The sequence below is a fragment of the Gavialis gangeticus genome, unplaced genomic scaffold (genome assembly GCF_001723915.1).
Source record: "Gavialis gangeticus isolate Ggan-Ray unplaced genomic scaffold, GavGan_comp1, whole genome shotgun sequence".
In the NCBI taxonomy this organism is placed as follows: domain Eukaryota; kingdom Metazoa; phylum Chordata; order Crocodylia; family Gavialidae; genus Gavialis; species Gavialis gangeticus.
In genome coordinates, this window is record NW_017728992.1 from 130,398,497 (window position 1) to 130,411,288 (window position 12,792).

The window sequence follows — 12,792 nt, forward strand, 5'->3', positions numbered from 1 at the left end:
CCCCCCCCCCCCCCCCCGGTGTCCACAGGGGCACATGGCAGGCTACTCTGACCTGGGACTAAATTTAGTCCTGGGTTGCCTGCATGTATAGACACTAGCCTATTCCCACTTACTGCTCAATAATTTACTTCATAGTAAATTTAAGCCAGAGTAAATGCATGTGTAGGCACGCCCTGTGCAGAAATGAACATTGTTGGAAAGGCACAGATGAATTCTGCATTTGCAAACATATTTGTGTGAAAAAGCTATCATCTGATCTGAGTCAAAACAATCTGAATATTTAGCACTCAAAATGAACCGCTAATGAATATTTTAGAGGTCAAGAACATTGTACAGGTCAAGAACTGTTTGCTGAATAATTTCAAATAATGGAAGTAGATCTGATAAAATCATAAGCTGTTTGCAGACCATCCACAACAGAAAGGCAGAATTTTGAATAAAATATTCATGATGAATTCTTCCCTCAGAGTAAGCATTCATTCAAGGGCATAAATTATAAAATGTTTCATTAAGTATACTGATCCAAACTAAAGGTTTGAGTCAGACTCAGAGGATTTTTTAAGACCATAAGACTGTTTTAGGAGCAGTGAGAGGTGGAGTGAAATGGCTCATGTATAGGCTTCCATCTGGAATTTAAAAGATTTATCAGGGCATCCTATGTAAAGTAGAAAGTCAGTACAGGAAACCATCTCTATTCGTGGGTTCGGCATTCATGCTTTCAAATATTCATGAATGCCAAACCTGCATTTTAAATACACTTAAAGTTGCTCCTCAGGAGCTCCACACTTGCTGCTGGTGGGCTCCCACCGCTGCCACCTCATTCCTGCCACTGCCGCCGTGCTCCTGCTGCCGCCGCTGCACTCCCACCATTACTGGCACTCCCACCCCCCAGCCACCGGAGGCATTGCATTCATGAATGCAGACAGCGTACATAAATGCAGTGCCTTATTCATGGATTTTGCCATTCGTGGGGGATATGAAAACATATCCCCCATGAATGGTGAGGGTCTCCTGTACCTTTATCCATAAAAACATGGATACATCTTTACAGTGCCTGAACTCAGCACCATTGAACCTTTGTTTAAGGTAGTATTATTTTTTCATCTTTCTATTAACACAAGCTTCCTGACTGCCTTTATTCATGAAGGAAATAAGGGAACTACCCGTATCAATTAAAGGGTTTAATATAGTTTCTCAAGGACAAAGTAGTGAATTACAGATTTCACAGTACCCAGAGTTCAGGGTCTTGCTGGGAATGTTTATGGCTCAGTCTTTGAAAATTAAAATAGTACATTAATGGTATGAGGAGTGAATCTTGATGTCTCATTAAAGTGATAAAGCTAGATAGATAGTCTTTTAGTTTTTTAAAAAGCAGTAAGAAATGGGTTATCAGTCACTGTCACAAGTTTGCATTGTGTGTGAAAATTTGACGAATAACCACGTTTGTCCTTAGGATTCAAAGCTGAGGGAAAGAGGTCAAGTAATTATGTGTTACATCTTACTCCCTCTCCTAGCCTAGCCGTGATGCACTTCTCTCTACACCCAAGAACTGAATATACTGACATTCTCCTAGTCTCAAGTCTCTGGCTCCATTCTTGCTACTTCATGTTGAGAAGCCATGGTGGAAATAACCAGGATGATTCAGATTATACAGACAAATTTCAGTAGGAGGAGCAATTCCCTAATGGCAAAACAGAGCAGATCTAACCTTTCCTTCAAAATGCCTCAGGCCTTGATTTGGTGCAACAGTTAAGCAGACATGAGAGTAGGGGCAAATGTTTGTGCTCTTCTTCTGGTACAGTAAAATTTCATCTTAATCTGCAATCTTGGAAGAAAACTCCGTTTCTAGAATTGATAATTGAGCCACATAGTTGCTACTTGACAGGAGGGGAGTTCCAGCTAAATCCCAGTTAGTGTGGGATGGAAATCCTGTGTGTCCTTATCAGCGTGGAATAGGTTGAAAACCACGAGACTCTGGTCTGTGGTTGTTTTGTCAGTATCTCTTGTAGCCTTTTCAACATTAGAAGTGCTTTGGTTTCTAATCTCTTTGTGATCCAAATTTAAATTGCTTTTTACACTGTCTTAAGCTAAAACATCTTGACAGGGTTTGTATTTGCATTCCCATATGCAAGATAATACTGGGGATTTGGAATTGCTGGTTATTGCTTTGCTTGATTTTTATGATGACAGTATGCTTCCAAGTTTACATTATAGCCTGAAATCCTATATCTGTCCCAGACAGAAGTCTTTTTCAAATATATTTCAATCAGCTGAAGAAGAAGGATGAAGAAATAAGTACCTTTTAACCTTCACTGTTATGTGTCACATGTACTACAAACTTCCCATAATTTGTCATAAAATTAATTTGTGCTGTGCAGATTCATCAATCAGGAATAAAAGGAAATGCCAATCTCAGACATCACACATTTGTAATTTCTAATTTGCCTTTTTTTATCATGCCCAGATACAGTCTTCTAATTAAATCTAGTAAAATTTAAGATGGTGAAATTCTACCTGCCAATTGTCTATCCTCCAGTGAATGGCATTATGGTTTCTTTGCCTGTATTCATTTTATTTGAAGTTGTAATCAGTCTGTAGAAATGTAGATGATCAAAGGCACTTTTAAATTTTATTGAATCATGATGCCAGCTCCTGATCCAGAGAGAGGAGACAGACTGCGCTATACAAACCCATGCCAGGATTAAAGTAGGTGCAGCAGCTGCAGAAGTCAAATTGGAGACTAGCAGAAATACAAACTGAAATTAATTAAAGCATCCAGACAATATACTTCTTTGAATTTATGTAAAAGTGTGTTTTCTAGAAGATAGAGAAGAGAGATGGCCTTTGCAGTCTGAAAGAGACCCATGAAGATATTTTTACTCCTTTAATTTTTTTCTGTGTTTTAATTTCCTCTAGAAAATAACTCATTATTGCCGCTGTCCTTTGAGCTGTGGGATTCAGGCTAGCAGAAGCTCTGATGAGCAACCAGGCAGCTTCTGCCAACAGTTGATTGTACTGTATCCTGAAACTGGGAGCTTCTGAAAGCTCAGTGAGTGAGAGGCTAGGCCTGGATAGAAAACCCAAATCTCCCACAGAGCAATGCAGAGCTCCATCACTAAGCCATCAATCTGGATATATCTCTAAACTCAGATCACATTAAACTGAATATATGTGAAAATTTAAAGGCATTTTATACAGTATTTCAGTTCTCCGTATCTTAACTGCTCCCATTTTTACCTGATTTGTTTTAGAAATTTGTCTGCAGAAATTTACTCTGACCTCAGTGAATCTGTGCTGCAAAGAGATTGTCTTGGGACCAAATTCTGCAATTCAGGCTTATGCTGAGTAACCCTTGATCATGTAAGTAGGCCTGTTAAATTTAATAGGACTACTTGCATGAGTAAGTATATATTGGTGTGAGTATGCATTGTAGGATTATTCTGTCCTTTCAAAGAAATAGTAGGATCTAAATCTTAATATTACTCCCCTTCCTTCCTTATTTTTCATTATTTCTTTGGAGATTTTACTAACCCTGCCTCCAGTTAATTTTAATGTATTTTCATGATCTTTTGTCTGCTAGGACAGAAGTAAATTTCCTTTTTCTCATATTATACATATTTAAGGTAGCTGAATGGTAGTTACCATTCAAAGGCATTTATATTACCATCATTAGATATGTAGGTATATGACTTTTAAGACCACATAGGGCATTTATAGACAATATGGGGGTTTAATTCTCCCTAAACTGAAGCAGTAGTTTAAAAACAATGCTTCAATTTAGGGTGAAGTAAACCCCCGTGTCATGTACCCATGTGGGAGCCTGATCCTTACCTGCCTCTCCTGCGGCAGGGAGGGGAGACTGAGCTGCTGGTGGGCAGAGCAATCCCTGAGCTGCAGACGGGGGATGGTGCTTCCCTCCGCGGCAGCAGCAGCCTTCCCCCAGGTGGCACCCACCCAGCTTGGGCAGTCCCAGGGGGCACCGCAGCCATGGAGGAAAGCACCAGGCCCCCGCACAGCTCAGGCAGACAAGCAGGCTCTGGGGAAAAAAAAAAGATCAGACTCACCATTTTTTTTTCCCTTCTGTGGATCCTGCCTTCCTGGGCTGCTGCCGGATTGCCTGCATGGTCTGCCTGCACAACACCTGAGCCTCACTGAGCCTGGTGCTTCCCTCCATGGCTGTAGGGTAGGAAACTAAAACTCCTCAGAGGTGTTTTACTTTGCAGCACCCCGAAGACATTTGCTACATCCTGAAGTCCTTTAAAATGCATTACATTGCTGAATATGCTACAGCGACTGGAATTAATGTGCAATACGCCACCGAATGTGCAAACAGCAATGCCATTAAAGCAGTGCAAAAGGCGTTTAACCCACTTTAAACCCACGAAAAAGTGTCATCTACAAGCGGCCATAAACAACACACTGACAAGAAGCAAGCAGTTTATAAAGCTGTAACAATTTTGTTTTAATATTTCCTTTCCATGTAGCTCTCCACATTTTTGTTTTGTTTATTTTTAATATGCATGTTAGGAATGATGATGGTCACTTGTATTACAAGCTCACATAAACAAAAGCACCATTCTGTTTAATATATAAATATGAAATGCAGAAAAATACATGAAAATGGACTGACTGATGATTCCAAACAGGTGACTTCTGAAATTAATTCCACTTTACTTCCCTTCAGTGCTGTGTATTATAATAAATGTTTAACTGGCAAGGTTGATACTCACTTCCCTCAGATCTTCCTGTAGAACCAGGTTCTGGCTTTTCAGTTGCTACAATATTTCTTTTCTCCAGTATTTAGAGCCTCAAAAGAATTTGAAACTTTCACACAAATTTTATTTTTTGAAATAGTAACTGATTGATATAAGCAATTTTCCAAGTTAGAAATTATAGGAAAGAGCAGGTGTCTTTGTCCATCACAAGTTGTCTTCAAGGTGTGTTTTTCATCACAAAATAGGAAAATTTTAAGTCTAAGAAACCTAAAGAAATCTCAGTGTATGGGTTTACTTCCAAGATGATAACCTTAAAAGCTACAAAACAGGGCAGTTTAGGTCTCAGATATGACTATTTATAAATATACATGCATTCAGCCCTTTACATATGTCATTGGGTTTTGGCCATCAGTAGGAACTTAATAACCTTCTCTTTGGAATTGTGTTTAATCAAGCATGCATGTTTACCAGGTTCTTCATAATAATTGTTTTATGCTTTCAGAAAAAAAAAGAACTTAGTTTCCTGTCTTAGCTCATAAACACATGGGGTAGGTACAGATGTTACACATATTGTGCATTAAGCAGGCAGAAAGTGCTCTAAAGTTGCAACTGAACAGGTGTTCATGGCTCTTAGACCACGTTAAAAATGGAAGATCGCACCCTAAATTAACTCTTGATGGATAAGTACTAACCTAAAGCACTTTGTGTACTTTATTGAGTGTCTGTGCCAGATACACAGGATTAATTTAGAACGCAATCATCGCCATCCCAGGTGGTGTTCCATAGGGCTGTGCTTTAGACTCAGGCAAAGCTCCTTTGCTCTGTCTGAACCTGGGCTGGCCCTACACTCCCAGCTGTCACTGAGTAACAGCTTCTGATTTCAACCCAGTGCACAGCCTTGCTGGGGATGGGGGAGCTGGAAAGGGGATTTCTGTCTCTGCAGCCACCCCAGACCTATGGTGCACCATAGCCCAGCTGGGGGGATTGTGGGGGAAGGGCTCCAGGGTCTCCCTGCCCCTCACAGCAGCCCTGCCCAAGCAAAGGTGTGCTGCTGCTTGGTGCAAGGGGTGGCAGGGGAGATGCAGGGGAAGGGCTCTTGGGTCTTTTTCCCTGCAGCTGCCCATGCCAGGCTGTACCACAGTGCAGCCCAGGTCAGGGGGGAGCAGCAGGGAGAGGGGTCTGGGCTCTCCCTCCCTGCAGCAGCCCTGGCCAGGCAGCAGCCAATGACCTGTTGGGAAAGGGGCCTGGGGAAGGGTTCTGGGGTCAGGCAGCAGTAATTTTAATCTGTTGCCTCTTTTTCAACAAGAGCATTATAAAAGCTAGGATGTCTGTATATATTTTTAAATATATGTATATATCTATTCAGTAGCTTTGCTGCCTTCTAATAATAGGGGAACAAGCAAAATTGAGTCTGCTCTAACATGATGTAATTACTGTGCATCAGAGCAGTCTTGCTGCATGTATACATGTAGCAGGCTTACCTTTCAGCGCTTGGGTTGAATCCCAGGCTTGAGATCCTGCTGTTTTGATTGGTGGAGCCCATCCACCAATCAGGAGGCAGCAAGAGAAATAACATCACACCCGTTTCCTGAGGGGAGGGGGAGAAGAGCTCCCCTGGACCTGATTGAAGACTGCAAACTGTCAGGTCCGGAAGATTTCAGAGGCGGAACCCTGGAGCATATAAAAGGAGCTGCATGCCCAGCAAAAGGAGAGATGCACTGGGGACTGAGAAGAGAGAAGAGCGGGGTTTAGAAGAGCTGAGGAGAGCTACTCAGCAGGGCTCAGCAGTAGCCCAGGAAGAGCCCCTGAAGACTTCCATCTGTGGGGAGCGTGGTATGGCTCCAGCAGTTAGGCTCTCGGTGCACAGCATGGTGCATGACGTCCAGACCCTGGGAGCTGCGTGAGGTGGCTCAGGTCTGCAACCTCTGGTGTGTGGCCAGAGACATGGTGCACAGGCCAGTGCACAGAGCAGGATCTTTGGAGCCCTTGAGGCGGCTCAGGTCCTCAGCCCCCAGAACAAGGCTGAGAGCTCAGTGCAGGAGGGACTGCATGGAGGGTGAGAGATCCTGGGAGCCACTTGAGGTGGCTTGGGTCTACAGCTGCTGACACAGGGCAGCAGTTTAGTGCAGATGCTGCTGCCCAGAGAGTCCAGGAACAGACCAAGCCCCGGTGCTGCACAAGGCTGTCCAGGCCTCCAACCCCAGCACAAGGCGAAGCGTCACAGCGGTGCATGTGGCCCTAAGCCAGGACAGCGGCAGCAGAGTCAGGCAGTAGGAAAATCTGGCAGGGAACAGAGCTTGACCTTGAGAACAGGAGGCGGGACTGTGGAATAGTAAGTTACCCTGGAGAGAGGGTCCCCACAAGGGAGGGACCCCCCGAGGGTTGTGAAGGGGCACCACATGGGCTGCTCCTGGCTGATAGCGGGGGAGCTTAGGAATCTTTGGGGTCTTCCTTTCCTTTTTCCCCCCACTTCCTTTTCTGTAGTGGTACCTTGGGAGTAGGGCCCCTGCCCTGGAGGGCACCCAGGTACTCTAAGGACTGCTGATTATACTTGTGGACTGTGCCTTACAGTTTATGTGAATAATTTGAAGTAATAGTTTGTATATGAATAGAGTTATAAGGTTGCCTGATCAATATGCTTTGGTCTGGTTTGTTCTGTTGTTCATCTGTATTTTAAATGATAACTGGATGTGTGTGTATATCTGTGTGTGTATATCTGTGCGTGTGTGCGTGTGTGTGTATTATAGGGTTTATTGTTTTGTAAATTTGTACCTATATATATAATTTATGTCCTTACCCTTTAATGGTTTTGTTGTAATAATAAATCTGTATACAGTTAAGTAATTTATTGACTGGACCTGGGGAGGGAGGGACCCCTGCCACTTGGGCTCGAGCTTGGGCTGCCCCGGGGGAGAGGGAGCAGGGGGGTATCTCTACACATCCTGCACCCCTCTGTAGAGTTCCCACATATCTCCCTGTCTGCTGAGCCCAGGTGCCCAGGTGTGGGAGCATCCTCAAGGCAGCCCAGGTGGCAGGGAGGACATGGTGCTGTCAGGCAGCACCCTTTCAGTCCTGTGCCCCCAGGCTGCAGCCGGACTGGACAGGCTGTGTGAGCGCCTGCTCCTGCCAGCCCACTGGGTGATAAAATTTCATGATCCGGCCCCACATTCAAAAAGGTTGGCTACCTCTGGTCTATAGCTTGTCTAAGCAGTTTGTTTCTAGCTTGTTCTTACAGTTAAGAAGTTTGTCTGAGACTTAATCTATCTTAAATTTCAAATCTTAAATTTGCTTTGCTCTAGTTTAAACCCATTGTCTCTTCTCCTACCTGCAGTGGCTAGGCAGATTTACAAATATATGAAAAGTTTTTTGTTCCTCCTATTAACCTCCTTTTCTCCAAAGTAAACATGCCTGTTCATTCAACCTCTTGGTGAGGGACAGAAATTACACATAAACTGGTTTAAGTGAGCAGAAACTGATTTAAACCTGTAACAGAACAGATGTTCAGTGCACATCAACCACTTCGAAAATGGCTGAAACCAGTTTGAGATATACTTGGTTAAATGTAGTATCAGACTTAACTGATTTGGTTCAAACCAGTTTATGCAATGTCTGTCCCAGACCCCTTCCTGGTTTAAGTTAAATTAGAGTCCCCCAGCATCCCAGATGCTTTGCTAGGCAAGGCTCTGCTCCAGCCCAGCAGAGTTGGCCCCTCCCCTCTGCTCCTTGGCTGCAGGTCTGGCAGAGAGGGAAGACACAACAGTGTCTGCCTGGCTTCCTCCTGCTCCCCATCCTCACCACTCGCTGTTCAAACAGGGATTCCCCCCTCCCCTCTGCCTTACACAGCCACCTCTAGCATACCACTTGCTGGCTCCAGTCCATGCTGTGGGAGACAAGACAAAGGCAGACAGGATGGTGTCTGCTTAGGGTTTTTTGGAGCTAATCAACAGGTAGCTGGTAATATCCCTCCCTTCCTTCCTTGGAAAAGTTGTTTCAGGAGAGCTTGAACTAATGAGAGAGAGGGGCTCTTGTTTTCTTAATGGACTGATAAACACTGAGTTAGAGATGATAAACACTGTGTTATCAACTCCCTGCTGGGCTGCTATGGACAGGGGGAGGGACACCCCTCCCTAATTAGTACGTCCTGCTGCAGACTGGTCTTGCCCCCCCCTCAGCTCAGCACTTGGAAGGGAGGGCTGCTCTAGCTCCTACCAGCTTCTAGCTTGAGCCACTGCAAGCATATGCAGGCATTTCTTCAGTCCAGAGAGGAGGATGTCTGTGTGATTACAGACCAGTTCAGCCTAGCCAGGTTAGACTAACCTGCAGAGATTGAATCAGTTCAGGCTCAGGCTTTTTGAATGTCTGTTCCTAGCCTTTCTGATAAGCAGGGATCCTAGTTTTCTCGAATAAAAAAAATCCCCAATTCTCAGATTAAAAAAAAAAGCCCTAAAATCCACATTTTCCTGTGATTAAAATGAAACACCACTATGTGTGTGTGTGTGTGTGTGTGTGTGTACACACACACACACATATATATTAGTCGTATTTCATTTTAATCATGGAAAAATGTGGATTTGGGGTTCCTTTTTTAAATCTGAAAATTGGGGATTTTTTTTATCAGAGAAAACCAGGATCCCTGCTGATAAGGTTGCATTCTAACCTCTTTATCAATTTTGTTACTTGCCTCTGAATCATTTCCAGTAAAAATCCTTTACATCCTTCTTAAAATGCAGTGGTCCAAGCTGAAACTAGCTAAGCTCTTACCAGTAGCATATAGATTACTCTATAAACTCCTGTGTCTGCCATATATAATGCTTTTGCTAATGTAACCCAAAATTTAATTTACTTTTCTTGCAACAGCATCACATTGATGAATTATTTTGAGTTTGTGATCCACACAACCCCTCTCAGCAGTGCCACAGCCCACTCAACTATCCCCCTTATTTTTATATTAGTTTTTTCTTCCCTAGGTGTACCACCTTGAACTTGTATTTTATCGAATTTCATTTTGTTGTCAATAGTTCAGTTCTCTAGTTCATCAAAATCCCTTTTTATTATAATCCTATTTGCCAAAGTGTTTCAAACTCCTTGTTTCATGTCATTTGCAGATTTGATCAGTATACTCTCTTTTGCCATGTTCAAGTCAGTCATACAAGTAAAAGTATTTAGCAGCACCAAATTCAGTACAGACCACTGCGGGGTTCCAGCTGCAACCTCTTCATATTATCTCTTTAAAATAACAATTGTAGGTGTTTTTTTCCCACTGCATTAAAGTATAGTATATGACTGGACCCTACTGTCATTAGATTCTGGGGCAAAGGAAGGAAGGAATATTAAAACTAGGTGGCTAGCCTGTTCCATGTATTTCACTGAACTGTATCTTTTCTTAATGGGCATTTTTTTTAGTATTTTACCTGTTAACTTTTATTTCTAAGAACTGGCTATTACCCCAACTCCTTTTCCAACAAAGAAAAACAGAACTCATAGTCTGTAAAATTTCAGCCCTGGATCATATGAGATGAATGGCATTATTATGCTCTAAATAAAACCTGCCTTTCTGAATTAAGACGATGGTATATGCTTAAGCTTTTCTGCAACATCAGCTAAAAGTGTTGACGGTTGTGTTTGCTTGTTTCATTTTAAATAGTGTTACTGAGGAATCCTGAAACTTGAGTTGGCTCTTTTAGGTCAATGTGGGCACATGTACATGAGAAACTTTACTTGAGATGAGAACAAATTGCAGTGCAGTAAGTGTCACTGTCTACACATGCAATTGCTAACTGCACAGTAATTTTCTCTAACCATGAGTAAATTTTCTACCTGTAAATATAAGTAACAAATTTACTTGGGAGTAATTATTGTGCAGTATGACATGTGTAGATGGCCAATGGGGAGCAAATGTACTCCTGGTCAGCCAGGCAGTAGGGGACAGGAGACTGCTCCCTACCTCCAGGAGCTGCCTGCTACTGGGGCAGGCTCTGCCAGTGGAGCCTGGGTGGAGACAATGTCCTCCTGCCCCAGCAGAAGGGAGCTCCCAGACACTGCTCTGCGATCATGGAGCAGAAGCTGGGAGATTCTTATCGCCCAGCCCTGGTTCTGCAATTGCAATTATTTCCTAGCCCCTGCTCCGTGATCATGGATCTGGGGCTGGGAGATAGGAATCTTCCAACATGGCTTCATGATCATGGAGTGGGGGCTGGCAACAATCATCTCCCAGCCCCCACTCTGTGATTACAGAGTGGGGCCTGGGAGCTTTGCTGCCAGGGCAGGGGGACATTGTTTCTGCTGAGGCTTCAGTGGCAGAGTCTGCCCTGGCAGCAGGCAGCTCCTGGGGGCAGGGAGAAATCTCTCAGCCCTCACCAAAAGACAGTTGTCTCCTGGCCCCATGCTTCCTATCAGACCATCGGCTAGCACTCAGGGGGAGTCTACAGCTCCCCCTGGCTGCTGCACAGGGCCAGGGCAGGGCCAGTGGGGGTGGGAGCAGACTTGCTGCCATGAGCAGCAAATCTGCTCCCACCTCCCCACATGTGTAGATGCGTGCCCAGGGTAGATTTACTCTAGAGTCCATTACTCTAGACTAAATCCACCCCAAAGCATTTGCACATGTAGACATGACCTGTCTTCAGGAAGCTTGACCTTTTGCAATACGCAAAAGTTCTGGCATAACCGTCAGTGAACACTGGACAGAGAACCACCAGTGGGAGTGTCAGTACACTTTATGTTAATTATTTGCTACTCCAGTCATCATTAAATCATTTTAGGTCTATTCTTGTCTATTTTGTTCTGTTTAGATAATATTTCTGAATAAATATAAATTACTGAAACATCATTAGGAATTATAAACACCTACCTTAAAACCTGACGTTCAGGACAAACTAGCTTTGTTCGAACATTTTAACTACTTTATATAAATATATATAGGTAGTTTTAAGATAGGGGTTAAGTTAAGTATTTATAAAAAATGCCTATATTTAAGATTTGGTTAAATATAGGTATGGCTAGCATAATTTATATATTGGAAATTCATCAAAAGAATAACAGAGTCATTGAGTTTCATGTTGATCAGAAACTTTAAAATTTGAGTTTATTAGACAGAACAAATGTACACCATTATATCTGTTCGTGTAACCAGCATATCATTCATTTTGACATTTCTAACAGCAGGAACTGATAAGGTAACACTAAACCAATTTGTTTTAGTACATCTTTCCTATTCAAGGAATTTTATGACTGATGTTTCAATGTACCTGTAAGTATAGGATATCCTGAACCCTAATTGAAACATGGAAATTAATTTAATGATTTAGATTCTTTTAACTCTAGTAGCATAGCTATACAGTTTGCTGAGTGGCAGCTCAGTTGGTACTATACACATTCAAATTATTTTGTCCTGTAAAGTGACAAATGACATTAAATAAGTTGCTGTCGAATAATCCATTCCTGAGTAATTTCAATCTGTTCCCTCTTTTTCAACAAGAACTTTATAAAAGCTAGGATGCCTGTGTATATTTTTTGATATATGCATATATCTATCCCATAGATTTGCTGCCTTCTAATAATAGGTGAACAAGCAAAGTTGCAGTTATTTAAAAACAAATGAATCCCAGAGCTGTTGAATATTGTTGTTTAAAGTGGTCTAATAAAAAAATAGGATGTTGTGAGTTAGGTATTAAAAACACTTAGCTGTGGGAATTAGGCTGCCAGCATTGGGATTTTGTGAATCTGTTTTGTTTTAGCTCGGTGTGAAGAGTTAGGACTTGTTTTCTCTGAAAAAAGGAAGGAAATAGACTTGATTATTTAAATCAGGGATGCTCAATTACCAGCCTGTACGCCAGTTCTAACTCCTGGGGCCATAGATTCATAGATTCATAGATTCATAGATTAAGGGTCGGAAGGGACCTAGTAGATCTTCTAGCCCGACCCCCCGCCAGGGCGGGAGAACAACAAAAAACCCCAACAAGAGAAACGGGACTCAAATGAGTCCAGCCAGGTAGGCATCCAGCCTCTTCTTAAAGACCCCCAGGGTAGGGGCCAGCACCACTTCCCTTGGAAGTTGGTTCCAGCTCCTAGCCGCCCTAAC

The 12,792-nt window shown here is 42.8% G+C and overlaps 1 protein-coding gene across 2 annotated transcripts in view; it reads left to right on the plus strand.

Moving 5' to 3' along the window:
• The window catches only part of PREX2 (phosphatidylinositol-3,4,5-trisphosphate dependent Rac exchange factor 2), a 397,279-nt gene that overhangs the window by 353,785 nt on the left and 30,702 nt on the right, over positions 1-12,792 (plus strand). Inside the window, exon 38 of one of the 2 annotated variants that reach the window (XM_019527767.1) lies at positions 3,252-3,356. The exons of the other annotated variant lie outside the window; for it this stretch is intronic. Coding sequence (XP_019383312.1) covers positions 3,252-3,345 — 94 coding nt within the window. The 3' untranslated portion in view covers positions 3,346-3,356. Of the gene's footprint in view, positions 1-3,251; positions 3,357-12,792 lie in introns of those variants that run through there. 2 annotated transcript variants of the gene reach the window in all.